Source organism: Populus nigra, chromosome 11 (assembly GCF_951802175.1).
Source record: "Populus nigra chromosome 11, ddPopNigr1.1, whole genome shotgun sequence".
Classification (NCBI taxonomy): Eukaryota; Viridiplantae; Streptophyta; class Magnoliopsida; order Malpighiales; family Salicaceae; genus Populus; species Populus nigra.
In genome coordinates this window covers 1,166,395-1,189,728 of record NC_084862.1, presented here as the reverse complement: position 1 = coordinate 1,189,728, position 23,334 = coordinate 1,166,395, and the positions used below count along the sequence as shown (strand labels likewise).

The 23,334-nt window shown below is 31.1% G+C and overlaps 3 protein-coding genes across 7 annotated transcripts; 1 reads left to right on the top strand and 2 right to left on the bottom strand.

Moving 5' to 3' along the window:
• Positions 1 to 260: 260 nt before the first annotated feature.
• On the bottom strand, positions 261 to 4,966 carry LOC133667998 (equilibrative nucleotide transporter 3-like). 5 transcript variants are annotated; one of them, XR_009833614.1, is made up of 11 exons: positions 4,594 to 4,819; positions 3,961 to 4,025; positions 3,752 to 3,856; positions 2,833 to 2,988; positions 2,579 to 2,722; positions 2,362 to 2,467; positions 1,456 to 1,631; positions 1,212 to 1,372; positions 845 to 1,103; positions 526 to 742; positions 261 to 435 (listed from the first exon to the last, which is right to left on the bottom strand). XR_009833614.1 is itself a non-coding variant. In XM_062087724.1 (11 exons), exons 3-11 carry the CDS (start codon positions 4,000 to 4,002, stop codon positions 635 to 637), a joined length of 1,257 nt encoding a protein of 418 aa, XP_061943708.1. In that variant the 5' UTR covers positions 4,003 to 4,025; positions 4,594 to 4,652; positions 4,834 to 4,966; the 3' UTR covers positions 261 to 634. The 5 variants fall into 5 exon arrangements, 4 of the variants coding, with proteins under 4 accessions (XP_061943708.1, XP_061943709.1, XP_061943707.1 ...); XM_062087724.1 differs by adding an exon at positions 4,834 to 4,966 and having other exon boundaries at positions 261 to 742; positions 4,594 to 4,652; XM_062087725.1 differs by adding an exon at positions 4,842 to 4,958 and having other exon boundaries at positions 261 to 742; positions 4,594 to 4,652.
• Positions 4,967 to 8,809: 3,843 nt separating this feature from the next.
• On the bottom strand, positions 8,810 to 11,129 carry LOC133668799 (cytochrome b6-f complex iron-sulfur subunit, chloroplastic-like). The gene is made up of 5 exons (XM_062088807.1): positions 10,968 to 11,129; positions 10,615 to 10,859; positions 10,111 to 10,228; positions 9,272 to 9,454; positions 8,810 to 9,104 (listed from the first exon to the last, which is right to left on the bottom strand). Exons 1-5 carry the CDS (start codon positions 11,004 to 11,006, stop codon positions 9,003 to 9,005), a joined length of 687 nt encoding a protein of 228 aa, XP_061944791.1. The 5' UTR covers positions 11,007 to 11,129; the 3' UTR covers positions 8,810 to 9,002.
• Positions 11,130 to 20,000: 8,871 nt separating this feature from the next.
• LOC133668281 (putative cyclin-D6-1) lies at positions 20,001 to 22,558 on the top strand. The gene is made up of 6 exons (XM_062088056.1): positions 20,001 to 20,499; positions 20,603 to 20,683; positions 20,808 to 20,903; positions 21,045 to 21,246; positions 21,374 to 21,504; positions 22,013 to 22,558. Exons 1-6 carry the CDS (start codon positions 20,323 to 20,325, stop codon positions 22,298 to 22,300), a joined length of 975 nt encoding a protein of 324 aa, XP_061944040.1. The 5' UTR covers positions 20,001 to 20,322; the 3' UTR covers positions 22,301 to 22,558.
• Positions 22,559 to 23,334: the final 776 nt, after the last annotated feature.

Sequence of the window (23,334 nt, the reverse complement as noted above, 5' to 3'; positions counted from 1 at the left end):
GAAAGAAGTTTCTTATGAACACGCCAATTCGGATATGAATAACCTTCTCAATATATGATAGAGAGAGGGACTTGGTCTCAGTGTGTGAGAATTCTCGAGGAAACCTGACTATTGAGACCAAAAGATTGTATACAAATTAGAGCAATCGAACACTCTCTACCTTCTTATGAATATATTATACAGAAAAATAAGCGACTTCGTACAAACTTCAATCATCATTTACTTCTACTTGCAAGAAAAGGCAAACAGAAGCTTCCAAGAGCCGGAATAATTTCTTGTTAATAATAGCAGGAAATATTGTTCAAAAGAAGCATCAATCCTCATCCTTTTGAGGGACACAGAGAATTAAAAAAAGAACAACATAAAAGCCTAATTTGTAATTGATTAGCACTGATCATCAGCTAGTTTCTGGAGCATAAATGTTATAAGAGAAACAATCGATTCTTCTATTTGTCTAGGAGAACTGTACAAAAGAGAGTTGGAACTGTAATAAAGATTGGTTCAGTACATCCACCAAATTCAAACGGATGACTAACATTACACTTTGCAATCTCGTCATAAATCACCATGCCGTAAATCTGAAACTGGCTTAGTATAAAAAGACACTCCCTACTTCAATATCTAAGTTCCATGTTCACCATCCCTTGCCTATAAGCCACAACCAGTCAAGAGTAACCCCAGCAAAGATTCCACCAAGGAGAAACAATACAAGCAGATTTCCCAACGCATTTTGCTCCGGTCCCTAAGAATGAAAAAAATGATATTTATTTTAGTAATTTTATTCAGCACTACACAAAATCATTACAGGAAACAGATGCTCATGAGAATCATGTTGGGAACAAACCTTGTAACCTTTCGGTGCAGAAGTAAGGACACACACAGTGAAGTAACCATTAGTTAACCCCAAGAAAGACGTTAGCATTATCATCCAGCCCTGGTCTCCATACTTCGCAGTGAAATAGAAAGCCGGGACGAGCAAGAAGCGAGAGAGAATGGCTATCATTAGACTTTTCCGGGACTCCAACTTCAAGAATTTCAGGAGTGGAATATATCTCCCAATTAAATCACACACATTATACATTGCTATCAATACAAGCGCATACCTGACATAGCACAAGATTCAGAGATTCTGAACATATAGAACACACTCATTTGGAAGAATGTTTGCTATTGAAATTACCTTCAAGATACCAAATTAAACTGAGACTTACCATCCGCCCAAACTGTGTGTTCCAGTGTCTTCAGATAAGAATCCAGGGAAAATAGACAGTGTCAGGACATATATCAGAAACATATCAATTGCATAATCAATATTCTGCAATAGCAACTCCTTGTTGCTTAGCCGCTCCAGTTGTTTTGGATCTTCTTGGGCCTGTTATAATTACAAGGTCTTCAGGATAAAGGAGATACCATAAACATATTGTTTCATATATACACCAAGGGAAGGAGGTATACTTCCGGTTTGAGCAATGTTTGGATGCCACCAGCAGCAAGATCAGCTGAAACAGTTTTTGATCCTTCTGAGGCTGCCTTGGAGCGGTAGTGCTTCACAATGTCCAGTTTGGGGAAAATGTAAGCATAGAGAAGAACACAGAGAAGCTCAAAAAAGGTACAGATGGCAAAAAATAGAACTGCAATAAATGGTGGAAAACTGTTAGCCATAGAAACCGAATCGGCAGAAATTGAAGAGTATAATATTTCTTAAAATCACGATTTGTCAAGAATTATTTTCCGTAAGTATACATACATGGCAGTACAATAGTTACTTGCTAGCACTATTTAAGAAAGTTCAAGAGAATGAATTTGTGTTCAACCCCAACCAATAATTTACAAAGGGCATAGATAATATACTATTCATGTCATCGAATCAAATTCTAAAAGCTGCTGCTCCATCTACTAAGCAAGAGAATTAATGTCATTGTCTCTCCATGTATATATATGGTAGCATGCCCCTGAATTCCAAAAGAACTAAAAATGGAAATTTGAGTGAAATGAGATGAAACTATATAGTCATAAATCAGCCAGATTGTATCAGTGAGCATGCTTAAACATTTCCATGGTAACTTTGATCAGCCAGCAGTGACTTGAAATGAATTGGAGAACTCTCAAATACAACACAAGTACGAAACTCAATTGAGATAGAAACTTAAGCGCGAGAGAGGAGCATGTACTTTTTTAGCTCACATGAAGGACAGACATATCAAACAAAAGACAGAGCATTAATACTGGTTTTGGGGGGTACAACTATTGAAATATCATCAGAAAACAGTTTTCCAAGAAAAAAAATGCAGTTTCATTTTTCATTACTACTTTTTGAAATGAAAATTACATGAAGCAAAACCAAAAGGGGATTGAACATACTGGCTCCCTTGCGAAGACCATCCTGAGAATTGTCAAATGCTGCTTTTGTAATTAGCCTCAATGCAGAGGTTAGAGCCCCGGATGCTGCTAAACCAGCTAGGAAAGACTGCAAAAATTTAAACAAAAAAAAAGATTAACTCAATCAAATCAGAATCAAACATTTGTGGAACCATCGATGCCCATGAAACATTTCACACGGCTGACAGTACAAACTGACCTGAATAAATTCAGGCTGCATGAAAGACAGGTCGCCAACCATCCCACCCTGCACATGCGCATCTGCGACTCCAAAAGCACCACTAATTGCACAAACTCCAATGAAAGTTCCAATACCTCCTTTTCCCGATGTAGCTAAATCCAACTATGGCAGCAAAACAAAGAAAAGAAGGATTGAAACATAGTTTACGTGCATATAATTAATGAAGTAAGACAATGAGATATGTGGAAATCTAAAGATGAAAGAATACTCACTACTAAAACCAAAAGAGTGCTGAGGAAGAAAAGAGCATATCCAAATAAGTTCCTCAATCTGGTATTGATCTTTGCCTCATTGTATGTCAGCACTGCAATTGTACCAAGGGCAAAGGGTTGATATACAAGAGTAAGGACCCTTGACGGGTGGTAGTGCTGCATAACGAAACAAAAACTACTGTCAAATCAACCATCTACACAATCCAATATGCAGCCATTATAAGATGCCCACAGCATTTAATATGCCATTAAACTTTAAAGGAAAGAGAACTTTAAGCGTGAAGAGTTGGGAAATAAAAACGAGTTGGCAGAGCAGTGCACACTTTCAAATAATACATCGACTTTCAGTTCAAATAAATGCTGAATAAATCAATAAATAATGAAGAAGGTATAGATGCTTGTACCAGACATCCATAATTTCTTAAACCATGCATCTAAAATTGGCATTGCATTGTGAAAAGGACATTTCTCATTACTTATCATTATTAGAGCCCAATCAGCACCATTCCGAAAACAGGAGAATAGTTCACAAGAACTATATATGTTCTCTGCAGTGGAAAAGAAATTCTGAAGAACACTGCTGGCAATCACCATTCACAGTGACATAAAAACTTCACAAGTTTCAGTAGCTTCATCAGCTAAAAAGTCGAATTCAAGGTCATATATAGGAATCAGTGTGGGTTTTATATATACATGTGTGTGTGTGTGTGTGGTGACAAAATTCTGTTTAAGACAGCTCTATATTTGTTCTAACAAACACCCAACAGATTATTTAGGCACCAATAGTTCGTCATCTCCAGTTTTTTAAGAGCTGGCTTGTCAAACATCCAAATTAAAGCATCAACAAAACAGCGATAAGGAAAGATCCAAAACAAGCTGAAACCAACAAAAAATCGCAGCAAATAGAGAAGGGAAATACCGGGAAAATGTAAACATAATAATCTTCAATTGTGAGCATACTATTCCATGAAAATAGGCAACCAATTCCAAGCAGCCAACATACTATCATAGCAGCATACTTTCCCTGCATTGAAGGCGCAAGCATATCAGAAATTCCTTCAAGAAAATAGACTTTACCTTGTTGCCAAGTTTCCTACTTCAATCAAGCAAAGGATTGAATTAACAAACCTTAAGCTTTGCAGGAGCTTCACTGCCATCAAGTGCTGCCATAGTTGATTGCTTTCAAATATCTCCTGCAAATATACACTACAACTTAGCACTACAAGAGATTGAACAACAAAGTATATGCAAAATCTGTGAAAGTCAGAAACCTTGCCTAAATAAACCAGATGGAAATCAAACATCATCAAGAAGTTCTAAAAATAAATTTGAAAACCAACTGGGGATTACATAATATTTCCATGACCATGACCCCTATACTTTCTTCCTCTCTTATCTTTAAAAATATGCTATCTCCCTAATAAAGCAAACAAAAAGAAAGCAACACACAGGTCCTTTCAATTATTGGAGTGTGAAAAGCCCATTTAATAACCTTAGTCAAATACACCTTCAATTCTTATCATCATCACAACAAGAATTGGAAAAAGATATCTGAACTGTTCGGTCAAGAATTTATTATACAAAAAACTGAAGCTACCAAATTCCATCTACCATCATATCAATAAATTACACAACAAAAAGAAAACAAAACCTTCCAAGATCCAGAATTTCTTGAAGAAAATAATCAAGCATCAATTCCCTTCCTCTCAATATACATACGTACATACATATATATATGTATGCATGAAAAATTAGACTTACCCTGTTAAAAGGGAGCACGTATCACATGAGAAGCTTTAACTTTTAATAGAATTTGGAATCTGTGTTGTTTAGTATAAAAATAAGAGAATATATAAGAAACGTTTTCAAAGAGGGCTTTGAAGATTGAAGATTCCGATGTTAGATAGAAGATCTTTTAAACCCCAAAAGCCTGACCAAACTGGCAGTTCTCTTATGTTAAAAATAACGAAAAAAGACAGGTAAGATTACTTATCCACTCACTGACTCACAAGTCTACGTTCTCCTTTTCTCTCTTTTTTTTTCTCTGTTTTGCTTTCGACTTGTGCGGCAGCAACTTCATCTGTTTGTGTGTTCTAACTTTTTTGGCGGCATGGATTGAGACTTGGACTCAAAACAAGTATAATAATCAGCTGAGTAACATGATGAAGGTCAAGGCCGGTTTTGTAAAAACGAACAAAAAATTATATTATGCCCATTTTTTTTACGACTCATTTTTTTAATGACCATTCTCCTTAGGTTGTGTTAGTATTTCAAAAGATAAGTGATAGGTTAAAAAAAAATACAAAAATATATTTATTTTTGGAGATGAAAATATAGATATAAAATAAATTTATTTTTGAAATAATTATAAAGTAAATTTTTGTATTTTTAAAATAGAAAGAGCATGAGATATATGTCCTTTATTTTAATTACTTTATTTTTTATTTATTTTGAGATAGTAATTAAACACTATCAAAATAACTATGAATAAATTTAGATGTACAGTGTGTCTTTAATTTTCCCCCCCTAAACATTGAGTTTTATTTATGTCGAGATAGGAACTATATTTATATGCATCGCTTATAGAATCTAATCACGGTTTAGAATCTGTATTATTTTGCTGTTTCCCTATCAATCTCTCAATTAAGTTGCTTAGAAAAATTATTTTAAAAACAAAAGAAATTGTTTTGGAAAGGAAAGGCAATATAAGACCAATAATTCTTCCCTTTTTTTTTCCTTCCAAAAGCATTGTAGAATGCCTCAAAATTATGTCATAGAGTAGCAAGTCTGAAGTGGGTTTTTTCGAGTGCTTTTTTTAAGCTTTTTCCAGATTGAGGGTGTTGAGCTACTTGGTCATAGAACAAAAAATCAATTTGGTCGGTGGATTGGATCCATTATATAATAGTCTATGCATGTAATTTTAATGTTTATTTGTTTGAGTTGGATCCATTATTTAATAGTCTATGCATAAGGTAGCTGTTTTCTAGGAGCTTTCATGGGAATAAGGCTACTCTTAAGGATGATAATACCGTCTGAATCGAAAGAAAAATCCTTGTGGATCACGCAAATGAAATTAATTTTAAAATTAGGAAGCCTTTAATCCTTGTATTGACATGATGATTAAAAAATATATTTATATATCCTTTGTTTTGATTTCATGATTAAAAAAATATCTTTTTTTATTTATTAGATTTAAATTTAAGGATTATAGTATCTAAAAAGGATTATTGATTTTTTTTTAAATATACCATATCAATATAGAATCATTACCAACATGGATTTGACTTGGAGTGCTACATAGAAAAGAAGAGAAAGTCTATGTGTTCACATTTTAGGAGCAGTTGGCGTTGCCGTCATGGAACCTAATACTTCATTTTCTTGAGTGTCAAGATTTTGCAAGTCAAATTAACCAGCAAAACTATTAATGTGATTTTTTAATGATACGATGGTATTTTCAAATCAATTTTGATATATGAAGAATATTATTATTTTTTTATGTCACATAATAATGTAAATTATATCTTGATGTTTTACCTAATAATTTAAGTTTTTGAATTAAAATTATTCTTTAATAAATTTATATCAAGTTAAAAAGATATATTAAGTTAAAAAGATAAAAATATAAATAAATTTATCTTTGAATCAATTTTAAAATGAATTGATTTTATGAAGATCAAGAACATGTTTCTTTTATTTCAACTATCTTCTTTTTTTTTCCTTCTTGGATTTAAAGAACTTTCATTTGCATTTTCAGTAGAAAATGTAATGTGAACACTTTTGGTTTTCACAAGTGAGAGTTTTAATTCATTCATCCAAAAGGAGAAATAAAAAAAGGATTTTCTCTTGTGGGATAAGTTTTCCGGCCTGCAAACTCATTAAGACGTGTGAACACCGTTATTGGATAATCCGAGAGTCAAGCTGACATTTCTTACGGTTGACTATTTTTCGTCGGATTTGTGCCAATAAAAGATTTTTTTAATTCATTTTCTCTTTCATCTTTCAATCATTAATTTAAATATAATCTAAAATATTACAAAAATAAATTAATATAATTACTTTGTTTCTTGTCGAGCAAAAATATTTTTTTCTATTAATATAGATGTTTAGGCTAATTTATACGTGCTTTGACTAATCTCACAAGCCCTGAAATTAATGATAATGTAAGTTTATAGTGATTTTAAAATTTATAAAATTTAAATTAATAAATTTAAAAAAATATAAATTTAAAATTTAACTAGTTAAATTACCGATTAAAATTATCCTTAACTTACATACTCTATTCTTTGATCAACTTCCAAGTCAATTTAGCCCCTAAATCCTGAAGAACTACATTCCACCCCAGATGAGAAATGTTTGATAAATCTCCAAGGGTAGCAGAGCACAATGCAGAATTTGGATACATCCTGTGCCCTCACCGTACTATGTGCCAAACAGAACCTTATGCAATCCCATCAACAAATAGGAGATTCCCCTTTTCTTTATTATAGTATTGGGCCCTAATTAATAAAAATATTTAATAACAGGATAGCATGGATTTCTTAATAGTGAGTCAGTATTTAGTAATCGAATTACGTTAGAAAATGAGCTCAGTTGAAGCCTGGAACAGAAAATTTGATTGGTCTGAATAAAGACATTATGCTAATCTTGTTTAGCTATCTAATATACATATATGGCCCATAGAACCCATCATTAAACTAATCTAGAAATTACCTAGGGGCTTAATCCGAATAATATCACCTACCGCTGAAAAACAAAGGTTGGGATTATTATTCTTGGCCTAATTATTTTTAATATATTATTTTTTAGGTTTTGAGAAATTTTGAACAATTCAACACAAAATATAGTTCTAATTATATTAGGGGCATGTAGTTTGCTAGATTTTTTAGACCCAAATCAAGCCCCGAAAGACGCTGTATTAGAATTTTCTTTAACTTTCTTGTTATTTTTCCTATTTAGATAGAACTTTCAATTCAATTAAAATTCTACTATTTAGGTTGTTTTTCTTGTATTTTAACATCCTTTTAGGCTATTTTTTCAAAGAGAATTTATGAAATAAATCTTTTAGAATATATTAGATTAATTTTCTTTATAATGAAGGGTTATAACCTTAAGTATGGGAACCCAAGTATTTAGAAGCAGAAGATTTTGTTTCAATTTTTTTATTTAGATTATAACTTTTAATTTGATTAAGATTTTACTGGTTCAAGATGTTTTTCTTGTATTTAAATAGTATTATAGACAATTTTTCAAGAAAAAGTTTCATGAAATAAACCTTTCAGAAAAGGTTTAAGAACCCTCCTTCCATCATTTACAATCATTTATAGTTTAGGATGATAAGAATTATTTTAATATAATTTTAAATAAAAAATAATTTAAAAAATAATTATTATCACTCTTAAAAAAAAATCTCAAAAAAAAAACTTCACTGAATCAATCACATGGCTCATAGTTCATGGGACATGTCTTATCTTTTATTAATTTTGATAAGAGACTCGTTCTGATATATTGAAAAATGACACGACTTTAGGTGTTGAAGAACTCTGTCAACCCTATACGCTGTGTCAAATCACCCCTTTCTCATAGACAGTCATTAGAAGAAGAGAGCTCGGGTCGCTCAACATATCATTTGTTCAACCACCATGGCTCATTCTTCTTGAGTCACATCCTGTTTTTTTTATTATTATTAATTTTAATAAGGGATTTGTTTTGAGATATTGCAGAATGGCATGAGAGAGGTGGTAAATGTATCGTGCAACTGATGAGAACCAAGCTTTCAAAGTTACAGTAGAAGTTCTAAACAAGAGCTAACAGGATTAGAATTCCTGACTTAAGAATGTTATTGCAGGATAGATTTGATCTCCTAGATTTGAAAATAGTCAGGATACTATTGATCAATTGGCATGTATGGCAGCTACAAATAACATGTATGGTTGCCATTGCTCTATTGGCTACGGACATAAATGATAATGCAATAGAATTTAGGTATAAAGAATATATTGTCAAGCATCACAAGATTAGCCATGCTTAAATTATATGGTTATCCTTACATCTTATGAGCTCCAATTCACATAGCATGCCTATATGACAAAGGATGTTTTGGCATTGTTGCAAAACAAACCGATTCGCGTCTTGAATATATGAAACATTTGATGATTGATTGAACAAGAGGCTTAAGACCACCATGGAGCATCTCCGGTTCTGAAATCTGTTTCAACCCATGGAACAAAGACCACCTTGCCGTCGTCTACGTCGCAGTGAGCCAGTGCCAATGACTGCACAGAGAAGTGATATTGAAGGCGGTTATTGCCAGGGTGAACTCAAAAATCGTTATAGCAAGCAAACTGTTGCTGGTTGTTGATTTTAAAGAAGTGTTGTTCTTTTATCATCTAAAATTAGAGTAATCCACCAAGAAATAAAAGGAAAGTTATGTTTGACTTACCAGAGGAGCAGGTCCTCGGACAACTCTTCCTTGGTCATTGTACTGTGATCCATGGCAGGGGCAGATGAACTTCTTCTCAGCTTGATTCCAGGGCACGACACACCCAAGGTGTGTGCAGACTGCATTAATTCCATAAGTTGCAAGAACTCTATCTTTCTCCACGACAAGGTAGGTTGGATCTCCCTGAAATCCATAAAAAACAATCCAAATGATTTTCACTTTTCAGTATTACAAATTGTTTCAGAGTATCCGAAGTTGATAGAAATCAATGTTTGAGCGCCGCATGATTGTGTTTTTGCAAGTAATATCAGTTTTATTAAAATAGATCCTCAAAAAACATTTGAAGATATGATAATGAAAATCCTGAATATGAAACAACACTAATTTTCTCATCATTTTAGACAATCTCCAGAGACTCTTTTCACAAGGAACAAAAATTGATTTAGTTTGCAACATTTTATAGGTCTGCTTACAACGATACTACCCCGTATAGAAGTGTGACAGCAATTTCACAAATATCTCACTGGCTCGAGTGCAAACATATAATGAGCTCCGTTTTACGCTAGAGCAAGACAGCATCACAGCAATGATTGGATCCATGCCAACATCTCTTACAATGCATGACCAACTTCTAATAAGAACTTGAAAGAAAATTAGAACCAAAGGTGTAATATTTTCTGACAAGTTAATAAACAGAAAATATGATTATCTTGCATCAAAACAGCGATAAATGTACTCCTTCTAATGACCAATCAGTGTACAACGAATTTATACAATAAGAAAGGGAAATGCAATGAAAAACATGTGCTTTAAGAAAGGAAAGGAAAAGCTGCCAGTACCTTTAATCCTTGAGAAAGGGTTCGGTCACCAGGGCCATGAGTGTTAAGCCATTGCTCTGCAATGATATCATTTCCAAGGGCATCCTTGGCAACGGTACCACCACCACCTCCTCCGAGCCTGATAAATTTTTCCAATTACAGCAAGGAAAAGTAACAACGAAATGCAGGCATGTTATGGTTGCTAATGGCCAGAAATTTAATCCCTAAACAAATAAACTATAGCAATTGTATATATGAGGCAATTTAGAACTTAGCAAGCAAGGTTAATCTCAAAGAAATAATTTATAAACTTAAACACAGCATCGGAATTTTTGTATTCTTTACTTCTCAAGTTGATTTTAGCTATGACACATCATTAGTGGAATTTTAGAAAGAATGCCCTTTAGAGAATCAAAATTTCCATTGAACAACCTATTAACTAAGCAAGGGGAAATTAACAAAAAATAATCTAAAATAAAGGAAAAAACCAAACTAAATTTGAAGAAGAAGAAGAAGATTTCTTACCCAGTAGGGACAAAGAAATAGGTGTAAGGAACCAACATGCCAGCGGTGGGGAGTGAAAGAGCACCCAAAAGAAGCAGATTCATAAGCTCCCTCTTACCCATGTCAGGCACTCTATCATCAGCAGGAACACTTGTAGCCTGGCATGAAATTCTCATTCCTCTCTCCTTTAACACCATATTTGTCCTTGTTGGTTTCACAAACACCGCATGTGTAGGAGAGAACATGCCACTCTTGCTAGAGCATAGCTAATACACAAAACAAAAACAAAAACATAATTCAATCCAAAACATCAAAGAGAAAGAAATTAAGTTCAAGAATAATCAATGTTTGATGGGATTTTTTCTTTTCTTTACCTGTGAGGGAGTGGCAGGGGAGAGCGTAGAGGAAGCCATGGATTGATGATTCTTGGACAGGAAACTGAGTATACTTTGATGGTATTATGAATGGTATGGTAGTGCGAGAGGACTGTTAAAACTATAACGACCACAACTGTTCTAGATAAGGCACATTAGCTACTTTGGTGCCACACGACCACATGTCTAGAGATTTCGCTTCTCTTTCTGACACAAGTTGCTGGCTTCCCCAAATTTGGGCTTTCTTCTAAGAGCTTATGTTCTTAGGCTAATTCGTGGCCCAAAGGGCCTTAGAAAGTGCTTTAGAGTTCTGTCTAATGCAGGGGGGAATTACCCTCCTCTACTAATTGAAAAACTTGACCCTCTCTACTTTTCAACTCATCCCCTCTTTCTTTCTTTTTTTTCAATCTCTTTTTTTTAATTCCATCTTTTTTTTTAATTTCATCTTCATAATTTTTTTTTTATAATCATTCGATTTATCTTTGAAACAACTAAGTTGATTGAATTATGTTGGAAAAACAAACAGAAACTATGAAATGACAACCCAAGCCGAGAGCCTCAATCCAAACCATACTATACCATACCATGGCTAAGACTAAACCACCTCTGAGCCTCGGGATGAATAACCCCGAAGTCAAATTAGGCATGGCTTTTTTATTTTTTATTTGGATATTTTAAAAGTATTTTTTAAAAAAATTATTTTTATTTTAAATTAATAATTTTTTATATTTTTAGATTATTTTAATGTATTAATATTCTAAAAATAATTTTTTTAAAAAAATAAATTATTTTAATATATTTTTGAGTAAAAAATATTAAAAAAAACAACTATAATTATACTTTCAAACATGCCGAGGATAAAGTAATATTGAGTACTGGACATATCCTTTGTTTTTCCCCTCCCATATTTTTATGCCACCTTGATTATAACCTACAGGCTGCAATCATTGACCTCCAAAATACAACCATCAATTATGGAAAAATCATTTTCCAAATTATTATATATTTTATCCATAATCTTTTTTTCCAAGGTATTGCAATGGAAACTAAATTTCTTCAACTAAATTTGTACGAGTGGTAAGCAAAGAAACTAAATTCTCGTAGATGAAGTGAAGAATTTGAGCTGAAATTAATTTCTTCGACTTGAACACTAAAAACATTCCTTCAATTTCTCCATGTTAATTAGAGCCTTGCGGGAGCTATTTGATTTGACATGGCAACTTAAGAATACAAATTGTCGTGTACAAATATAAATTTATTTCAAAGCTTGCTGTTTAATTAGTTGAATTCCAATTTTAATGAAACTAAAACTTTTGGTATCACAAAATTCCATCCCAGCCTAATTTATCAATTAATGTTTATTAATTTTTGTGTTTGTTTCTTGAACTTGTATAATAAGGTAGCTTTTGACATGGCCTGCAATGGGCTTGGGATTCTGGACTTCTCTATACATGTTTGGACTCAAACTTGTGTCCTTTTTATGTAAAAATCTTTAAACAGTACGGCCCCCAAAACCCTCAGCTGGACGGGCTTGAAATTCAGAAACAGTCGCAACATACCATGAATAAATGAGCCCGTCATTTGATTTTAGTCTAATGTATAATTTTTTTTAGTTTTCTTATAATGGTAATTTGGGTTAGTTTTATACATTGAAGTTAAGTATTTCTCAATTCGATTTTAAGCAGAATATCTATACATTATATTGATATAACTTAGTATGGAATCCTTAATGTTTGAACTTTGAATAATAATAAATTGAAATTAAACATGGTTGGACTGGGCTATTAGCGTAAAACACTATTCGTTTTGTGAAATAATATAGCTGTAAAAAGTATTGATGAAATAATATAATTTGACTTTATCATGGTTTTTAAACATGAAATTTAATTAATATTGTATTTCTCAATCGTAATTTTTTTATATGTTTTTTTAATTGCGAGATCAATTAAATATAGCATTTGAAAATCATTACTTCTTTATATATCATGTTTTGAAATCATGACAACCAACAAAATAACTAAAAGTTCTAATAGCCAAATCCCTGAAATTTCAATAGCCAAATCTAGTTTCATCCTACATCCTACATATTTGAAGGGTTCTTATAAGATTTATGGTGAATTACATCATGTTTTCATGTTGTATGAATTTAGGTTAAAATGCATAACAACTCCAATTCCAACATGGGTGGATTATGTGCTTGTATTTTGTGATATGGGGAAGAATATAAATTTTATGATATGTCATGATTTAGAATTGTGACATGTAAATTTGTTACTATTATGTAGTGTGACATTAAAATTGTCGCGTTAGATAAAAGCAATGTTTATTAAATATCATGATCTTGAATTACAATAATTTTAAATAAAAAAAGTTTTTTAAACTGTAGTATCTAGCTTAAATTTTTCTTACTATACTAATTTTTTTATATATAAAAAGTTTTTATGATTTTATTATTTATAGTAGAAAGAATATGATTGAATTTTTTTGCAACCATCTTAACTCATCAACACCGGACTAGTGTGGAGTTTTTCCCATCCATGACAAAGCCTTGTTCAGCACTTGTTAGTTGACTTGGCTCTCTACTCTACACTTTTTAAATGAAAATGCAATGATTGTGCTTATCTGCATGGGGGCATGGCGTGGAACACGCACTCATCAAGCAATTGCATGTGTGTCCTTCACTCTCTCCCTCGAAAAACTTCTCTCTCTCTCTCTCTCACACCTTGCCCTGCCTCTCAAGTTGTGATATACTATAACAATGTTTGTGTGCATATTCAACATATCAACAATTTGATATGTAAAGAGAGTGAAGAAAAAGCAAAAAGGTGTGGGAGCTAATGAGTCTATGTTTTGAGTTTCTCAGACTTTCTCTTGCATCAATACACAGAAAAAAACGAGAAAGAACCCATTGTTTTCGTCAAAGAAGAAGAATCCCAACAAGTAAAAGTAAAGAAAAAGGAATAGGAAAGATGGTGTAAATAAATAAACAAATGGAGAGGAGAGGTGTACGAGATAGAGCAACCTTGAAGCACCCAGAAAAAAATAATAATGGAACGTTCTTCAAAGACATTTCGAAAGTTATGAAACGCTCAAAGCTATTTGTCTTCTTCTGATATCACGAGCCTTTTGTCTCCAGCTTCAGTCTAATACCTACATAATTAACTAATTAATTAATCAACATCAGTTTTTTTACCAACAGAAAGTCACGCACACTTAATTAGAGAATATAATTAATTTATTCCATGCGAAATGAGATTGATACATTTTGAAGATGCATGGTATCCTAAGTAGAATCCAATTGGGCAATTAATTAATAGCCAGGTTTCAAAAAATGAATCGATTTTCATGTACATAGATTAATTAATTTCTTGAACATAAAATCCTTAATCCACTAATTCTATGACTATTTATTACCAAACTAAATCGTTAGCATTATTTTTATGTAGTATGGGTTAATTAAAATTATTAAAAAATAAAATAAATCTTATCTTACATTCTTATCAAACAATTCAAGTTTTTATATTGAAATGTTTTTTTATATATATAAATATTGGGATTCACTATTATGCAAGTAATAAATAAATAAAAATTCTAAATTTCCCTTGTTTCTTAATTTGATCTTCTGAGACATCCTTCATGTGTGACTAGAGTGAGAGGTTTGGGAGCAGTAGATGACAACGATGTTGAAACCATAAATAAAAGTAAATTGAACATTGTAAAAGCTTTGTAACTAGAAGAGGAGCATTTTTGGAGAAAGATGACTGAGTCTTTGGGAAAGTGAATCTCCATTTTCGATTGTCAGCAGCTCGTGAAAACACATGTATGCATGCTTGAGATCATCATATTTTGGCCAGTGCTTTGCAAAGTTATAGGTAGAGTTATTGAATTCGATTGATTAAAGTCAAACATTATATGTTTTGTACTTGTAGCACGTTTAAAATATTGGACGAGTACTTCATTTAGCTGGCATAGTATTTTTTGCATCAAACCATATAATTAATTCGAATGTATATAATTTATTTTCTTTCCAAACTTTGAATTTCATAATTTACAGAAATATTTTAAATAATAAGCTAAACCCATATAAATAATAAAACTTAAATGCAATAAAAATATCTCAAATCTAATTAGATTACAAAAATAATCTTAACCCATTTCAGTAATTGAATTATAAATTATGCCCTCTCAAATTTGTAGCATACTTGTATGGAGAGACAACGTGTCCCCCCAAGAAAAAAAAAACTTAATGTTTATAAGTTGGTTGGCAGTAAGTGATTTAATTTCGTAAAAATCGTACGGACACCAGCAATTAGTGAATAGAAATAATAAATTCCTTGCAAATAATGTCGGGGAAAGTAATTATACAGTAGACAATAGTTGTCCCACTACATTGAATTATGGCCGAACCAATTTAAGTTTCCCAAGGAATATGAAAATCTTCCCATTGATGATTAGATTGATATCCAATTATTGTGTCCTAAAAGTTAATTATCAGCGGAAAGTATACAGGGCCTAGCTTTCATATTTAATTAACGAAAAGACTTCAGAATTTTCCACAGCTTGCCTCCCTTGATCAACACTCAAGGCTACCTTGAAGCCACAGTCTCTATAATCATCAAATCCATCACAAATTTTCTAGGAATGATCATGACCATCATCATAACTATTATCATCCAGCAATGTCATGTCACCATGTTCTTTCTTTCCTTCCTTTTCTTCTTTTAAAGAACGGTCATTTCTGGTATTTCTACATGGTTGTCTCGATTGCAAAGAAGACAAAGGAACTAGTTCCAAGTGGGTTTCATGGACTCAATGGATTGGTGAATAATTTCGAGAGCAGGTGAGTTTGAGAATGGATGGTCAGATGGGGCCTAACACTATCGACCACACATGATTGCCTGCTTTTCTGATGAGACTTTTGTAGCTTGTGTTCCCATCAAACATAGACTGGTGTGAAATAGTGTTTGAAAAGAGGACCATGGGACAAAACAAAGATAAATTGGAGCACTTTCATTCAGAAAGTTCAAAGCGATCATTTGTTTCTTTTGTCTAATTGTCTTGATCCTAACAAAAGTATTTCTCTTGCTCACTATTATAGAACCAACACCACACAATTAGGATCGTAGTAGAACTTTGGTTAAATTTATGAATTAAGCTTTTGTTCTTGGATTGGGTTTTATTAGCATTATTTAAGGTATATTTTTTAAAGGATGTGCATATATTCAGGTAAGAATTAAAAAAAAACCCATAAAAAGGTAAATAATTTGATCTTGGTGAACCATTTTTATGCGAAGAAGCTTTTTTTTTCCTATATAAAATTAAAAAAATGTAATCATATGTTGAGAAGAAAGATGAATTCTATTTATAAAGAAAAATTCATCAATACATAACTATTTTTTTTAAATCAAAACCATAATTTATAATAGTCATTTTAATATTTTAATATTCGTGATAATTTAATATTAGAATATTAATTTTATTTTTTAGACTAGAAATTACCATTAAACGGTTATGTCATTTACTAAAAAAGGGAGAAAGTCTTTATATTAGATTTAAAATAAAAATTAAATTTATGACAAAAGAATGAAGGTGTGAAAAATTATTTTAATCTATTACACTAGACTGAGTGTTTGTATCATGGAAAACAAAAGGTCAAAGACAACACAAAATAAAATACAATATTCAATGTAATTACACTTGCTAGCTACTACGGTTTTCAATTAGGCTCGCTCCCTTGCCATAATGGACCGGCAATTCAAGCAGCTTCATTAAATAACACATCTCCCACATCTTCAAATGATTAAAATATTTTACCTATTACTTTTTTTTTGTCCTATTGATAGTCTCTTCTACTTAAAAAAATGAGAAGACATTAATTCATTCAATGCAGTTTAATCTGTTTTTAAAATTATTTTTCATTTAAAAAACATTAAATTATTTTTTTTGATATTTTTAATGTACTAATATAAAAAAAATATTATTTTAATTTATTTTTAATTAAAAAATAATTTTACAAATAAACGTAATAGCACATCACCAAACACATATTTAGGCCAAGAAAACAATCTGTCAAACTGCCACTGCCAAATATCTCGAGGCCCTTTAAATTCCTCAGTACATATATAAGATTAAATTGGTTAAAATTTATTTTTAATATTAAAATGATTCAGAAATAAATACAAAATAATTTGAAGTTAAAAATATAAATTTTTTCAAAAGTACAATCCAACTTCAATTCAAAACACTCCACTGTATATTTGAGATTGTAGTGTATGGTAGTTTTTAAAATATTTTTTATTCAATTTTTGTTACATATCAAAATCATTAAAAAAACATTAAAAAAATCAATTTTAATATTTTTTAAGATAAAAATACTTTTGAAAAGCACTGAAAAAGAAGCAAAGCTCTCCCGAACATAAAAAAAAGCTATGAATTTGTTTATTTGCTCAAAAACAAATAAATTTTATTCCCCATCTTTGCTTTTTGTTACCTCAAAAGTAGAAATGGTTGTCTGGGCAGACTGTATTGTTTGAGCTGGATGCATTTATCACAGGCTTGGAATTTAACCCAGCAAGAGTGGGGAACTCCTTTTTGCATGTGAAGGTGAAGCACCTTTCAACACAGTTAATTCTTAAAATGAAAGAAAGCGAGGAGTAATAAAGCAAGGCTGTTCAAGAAATAGTAATTAAGGATAAAAAATAAGTAGATGCATGTAAAGTCATGTCACAATGTTACCTAAATAATCTTATGTGTTGTCATTCTCATTAAAAATAGTTTGTCAGGTGTGATTATTCAGTTAATATGGCATAATTATTTATATGACTTGCACTTTCAATTCCCAACCCTAACCCTATCATCTAAGTATGTGTGTTTACATCATGATAATTTTTGTGATTATAATTTAAAAAATTATAAATGATATATATTTTTCAATAAAGGCTTCAAGACAGACTTTTATTAAAAAAATACCACTTTATAGCTTTTTTTTTTCAATGAAAACTATGCAAAACTATAGTATGTATTGATTAATCAAATATTTTTAAAATCATCATCATAGCAATAACTATACTATCAAACAGATCTTAATATGTGGAAAATAAAACATCGAACATTGAATCTTCCACTAAACACCACCAATGATACTTGAAATATGAATTTAATCTCGTAACACTAAAATTAAAATAAAAACTAGACTTGTGACCCATGCTACGTCACAAGTCTATTTTTTATTTTTAACGTACAACATTGATGTTTAGGCAATAATAATGTTTATAAAAAAGCAAGAAAAACTTGATGTTTGAGTTTTTAACTAGATTAGATCTAATAAGATTGAGTGATATAATAGTCTGATTTAAACCATAAGCAACAATAACAGATGAATTGTACAAAAAATATTTGGTAACAATTAACTAAAACAAATAAGTCGCTAATATCATATTCAAAAAAGAAGAAGAAAAAGATAATTGGAGACTTACTATCATTCCACTGTGGACAATGCTCACTACCAAAAGACCTTACTGAGACGGTGCAAACCCTATTGCTAAAGAGTGCATAACGACATTAAAAGAAGTTGTATGGGTTGCTAGAGCAATGCCACGAAAAAAAAAACATAAAAGAGAGTGCTTATTTATCTATATTCAACCAATCAATTTTATTTAACTCAATTATAAATTTTATCTATAAAAATAATTAATAAATAAAAAAGCACGAGATAACCCAATCAAATAAAAAAACAAAGGATAAAATAAAGGGTACAGAAAGTTGGAAAAAATAAAGCCCAATTTCCAATTAAATAAATATAAAAGGATAAAACTGAAAAACCATTAGTTTTAAAAAATATAAAATAAAATAAATAAATCCATAACGAATCCCCTAAAATTAAGTTAATTTTTAAAACTTGCAATCTATGAAATCCTAGACATGAGCTAAACCAAAAAGCTAAAATCCAAACAAATTAAAAGTTGAAGGATGAAATCGAGTAAAAAAAATCAATTTAAAGAATTTTGCATAAATAAAAAAACAATCAAAATAATAAGGATAAAATATCTAATAGAAAAAATAACAATGGAGGATGAAATTAGAAAAAAAAATCAAATAAAAAAATATCTTAGATTTTATTAATAGAAATTAAAAGAATGATGTTTAAATTGATAAAATAAAAACTTGAATGAGAATGAAATTAAATTTTATAAATTATTTAAAATAAAGCAAATAATAACAAAAAAAACATGAAATGGATAAAAAAAAAAGAGAAGTTTAAAGGCAATTGCAAGGCAAACACAAAAATTGAAGAAGAGAGGAAAAAAACAAGATAAAAAAAAATAATAATACAAGTGACAAACTAGCGAAATTATACATGCATGCACCTTTTTTTATGGAGAACATACTGAGATGCATAGAAAGCAACTCTAGAACAACAATTTTGATCTCCTGTATCAACAACACGTGTTAATATATTTTTTTATTTATTAAAATACTTAAATAACACAAACACCCTTTAACCTACTAGTTAAATTATTTGATATTAAGAATGCCAAGATTTTTTTACCATGCAACAAAAATTAAAATTTCAGAAAGGCCCTCCACGTCAGATAGTTTTTTTTTTCAAGTGTAAAAAGCTTATTTTACTGTGTATTGTTTCTATGAAAATACAAAAGAAACTTTAGTAGAAGTTAAAAAAATTATTTATTTTAAAGACAGGGATATAATTTTACTGTACAGTTAAAATGTAAAATATTCATTTTATCCCAATCAATTTTAGAACACAAAGATTATCTTCCCCTTGAAATGTTTAGCTAAGACTTTTTTTTCTTTGAAGACAAAGAAAATGCCATTCCCGTTCACATTGAAGTGTGGTAGGTGAAAAGTGTTTTTTTTTTTCTTTTATTATAAGGTTACATAATATGAGAAAAATGTTAATTTAGTTGGATCACAAGTGCCCTCTTTCGAATTAGTGATTTGTTTTCGCTCATAAAAACTAATGGATTCTAACAATGTTGCAAAAATCTCATTGACTCACAAGAGTACCAAGTCAAAACAGTTAAAAAAATAGATAAACCAGTTGTCTGTCTTCTTTCTTTACATTTCCAACCAATCCTTTTTCTGACATACCTTCTTCCTCACAGAAGGTCCTGACCCCATCTTTTATCACCATTTCACCAAAAATTTTCCTTCTCAATGAAGAGAGAGAGCACTGTAGTTCTGGTATTAATAGCCATCTTTGTTGAGAAATAAAGGCTCACCTCTCTTTTTCTCACTGTATTTCTGGTTCACATCTCTCCAAGTAATGTATTCTACATCTTGCTTGCTCTATCTGTCTTTAAAGCTAAACTGAGAGCTGCAAACTGAGCAATCAATGGATTTTAATCTTGAAAACCCATTAACAAATTCTCATGAGCTTCACTTTGACACAACCCCTTCTCTCTTCCTCATTGAATCTGACCACATGCCTTCAAAGAACTACTTAAAGACCCTCAAAGAGATAGACTTTGATGTCTCTTTTAGAAGAGAAGCCATCTCTTCTGTCTTTAGGGTAAGTGGAAAAAATGTAAAACATCATAGTCTTCTTTGCATCAACTCTTTATGCATACATTTCTTGATCAGTTCTAACATATTATTTCTTGTGATCTTTTCAGGTTTCTTGCAACTTCGATCCGTCCTTGTCCTATCTTGCTGTTAATTACCTCGATAGGTTCTTATCGAGCCAAGGAATTCCTGTAAAGAATCAAAATCCTGTTTTATTTATACACAAAAAAAATAATATTTTCATGGGTTGTGTTTTTCTATTTATATTTTGCTTGAGATCCAACTGAATTTGTTATTAACGTTTAATCATCACAGCAACCAAAGCCATGGGTCCTTAAGCTTCTCGCAGTTGCTTGTGTCTCTCTAGCAGCCAAAATGAAGGAAGCAGAATTCTATGTCACTGATATTCAGGTAAATATTCATCCAATACAATGTCTATATCATAGACCCACTTGTGAAAGATCAATAATTTTCTTCATCTTCACTGTCAAACAAAAAAAAAAAAAACCATCTTGATTATGAAAGAAAGAAATATCTTTTTCATCTGTGTAGGGTGATGGTGGTTTTGTATTTGACCCTCAAACAATACAAAAGATGGAGGTGCTTATACTTGGGGCTTTAAATTGGAGGATGAGATCAATCACGCCATTCTCCTTCATTTCTTTCTTCATTTCTTTGTTCAAACCTAAAGATCCACCATTGAGGCAGGCTCTTAAAGCTAGAGCTTGTGAAATCATCTTCAAAGCTCAAAATGGTATGTATATTTATACAAAAATCATTCCAGGCAAATGGAAAATGGCTAAAATTGGAGCTATATTTTTTGTTTTTTGCTCCTTTTCATTGGATTTTCATGGCTTAGTGCTGATTTATCTTGTCTGCAGATATCAATCTTTTGGAGTTCAGGCCATCATTAACTGCTGCTTCAGCACTTCTGTATGCTTGTCATGAACTTTTTCCTATGCAGTTTTTATGCTTTAGAAAAGCCATATCCATCTGCTCACATGTAAATAAGGTAATTTTTTAATTGAATTCTGATTTTTAACCTTTTATTTTTTTATCAAATTAATTGCACACTTTAAACATAAAAAGGGAAAAGAATTGTTGCCTCGAGATACTGCAAATGGGTGAATCATGAATGTGAGATTTCAATTGAAATCTCACATAATTTTTTAAAATTGAAAAATCTAAAAAGCTCTATTTTTTAAAATGCTATCTTCATAATTTTAATTTAGAGTGCACAATAATGTTGTAATGGCATGGTAATTAAACTTTCCAACTGTAAGAAAAAGGGCTTTGGTTGATCTCCCTCTTTGTATTTTAAACCTTTCTAAAACAAAAAGATGTATTTAATTAGGTCTTTATTTCATCTCTTTAACCAAATGCTTTATATATATATATATATATATATATATATATATATATATATATTGTGTATCTTTCGATTCAATTATAAAAATACTAACTAAACACAACTAATACATTACCCTAACACATTGACGTTATGGTAATCTTTGTTACAGGAAAACTTGTTGCAATGCTATAATGCAATGCAAGAAACAGCAATGGATGGTTACAAGTCACAATTTGACATGGTGTCAAGTTCTGATACGCCAGTCAACGTGCTTGACCGGCATTTTTTAAGCTCAGAAAGTGAAAACACCAATGGGACTGTTGTGATGATATCTAGCGATGGCAGCAACAAAACCTGGCCAGAGAAAGACATCAAGAGAAGAAAGATCAGTGCTCTCTGTAATAATCAAACGGTTCAGCTTTCAGCTTTCTCAGATGCAACGACTATGCTGATGTGAGGATCGAGTTTTCTTTTCTTTTTTTTGGTGAAATAGTTATCACTGGTCCATTTGAGGGTGACTCTAGCTGCTACAAATAACAAGGATGAAAATGAAAGAAAAGACATTGAGAAGAAAAATGGGATTATTAGAGAGTTTGCTGGAGGGAGGTTGATGTATTGAAGAAATTTCAATCCTATCGTGCATGCTGCATGAACTCACTCTATGCAACCTATCATCTTTAACTAGTTATAAAATTAAACGGGGAATTTTGATTTATTACAGCCAAAAAGGACAGAACTTCTTGAATTGATCTTTAACTAGTTATAAAATTAAAAGGGGAATTTTGATATATTACAGCCAGAAAGGACAGAACTTCACTTTGAATTGCAGGGATGGATTTCTGTGGTTCTTTTTGGTTTTATGTGGGTTATGTCCTCGTGCCTGGCTGAGTCACAGTCACTGGATCATAGTACTAACAATAATGGGGCTGTTGGGGAATCCAGCACAAATGTTATTTTATAAAAATTATTTATATATATATTTTTGGATAATTTTAATTTAATAATATTAAAAATAATTTTTTTAAAATAAAAAAATTATTTTAATGCATTTTCAAATGAAAAATAATTTAAATAATAATAATAATTTATTTAAAAATATATTTGTATTTTGTAACGTCTCGTAGTAATGTTATTCACTCTTTATAATTTCTTATTGTGATACATTTCGTCTTAATCTCCATTCTTTCTATACAAGTATGAGTGCTTCAAATTTGTCTTTGAATATAAGAGCTAGCATTCTCTAATCTATAATTTTATCGAATATTTTCATTCAAATAAACAAAAAAAAAACTTCATATGAAAAACTTAAATCCAACTTGATTCATTAACAAATAAATAAAAAAAAGAAAGAATTTTAAATCCATGTGACATTTTTCCTTAAATCATCATTTTTTATATATAAAATCTAGACTTGTACTAATTTTTCATGTGAGGATATTTTTTATTTTTATCATTCTATACATAAACATATGTCAAAATAATGGATTGACA

Coding starts and splice junctions, on each gene's coding strand:
- LOC133667998 (XM_062087724.1), bottom strand. CDS start 4,002: ATGGCAGCACTTGATGGCAGTGAAGCTCCTGCAAAGCTTAAG. Junction 2,989..3,751: donor ATTATGTTTACATTTTCCCG/GTATTTCCCTTC, acceptor TTCGTTATGCAG/CACTACCACCCGTCAAGGGT. Junction 743..844: donor CTGCACCGAAAGGTTACAAG/GTTTGTTCCCAA, acceptor TTTCATTCTTAG/GGACCGGAGCAAAATGCGTT.
- LOC133668799 (XM_062088807.1), bottom strand. CDS start 11,006: ATGGCTTCCTCTACGCTCTCCCCTGCCACTCCCTCACAG. Junction 9,455..10,110: donor CCCTTTCTCAAGGATTAAAG/GTACTGGCAGCT, acceptor TATGGATTTCAG/GGAGATCCAACCTACCTTGT. Junction 9,105..9,271: donor TCCGAGGACCTGCTCCTCTG/GTAAGTCAAACA, acceptor TTCTCTGTGCAG/TCATTGGCACTGGCTCACTG.
- LOC133668281 (XM_062088056.1), top strand. CDS start 20,323: ATGGATTTTAATCTTGAAAACCCATTAACAAATTCTCATGAGCTTCAC. Junction 20,904..21,044: donor TCTATGTCACTGATATTCAG/GTAAATATTCAT, acceptor TCATCTGTGTAG/GGTGATGGTGGTTTTGTATT. Junction 21,247..21,373: donor CATCTTCAAAGCTCAAAATG/GTATGTATATTT, acceptor TCTTGTCTGCAG/ATATCAATCTTTTGGAGTTC.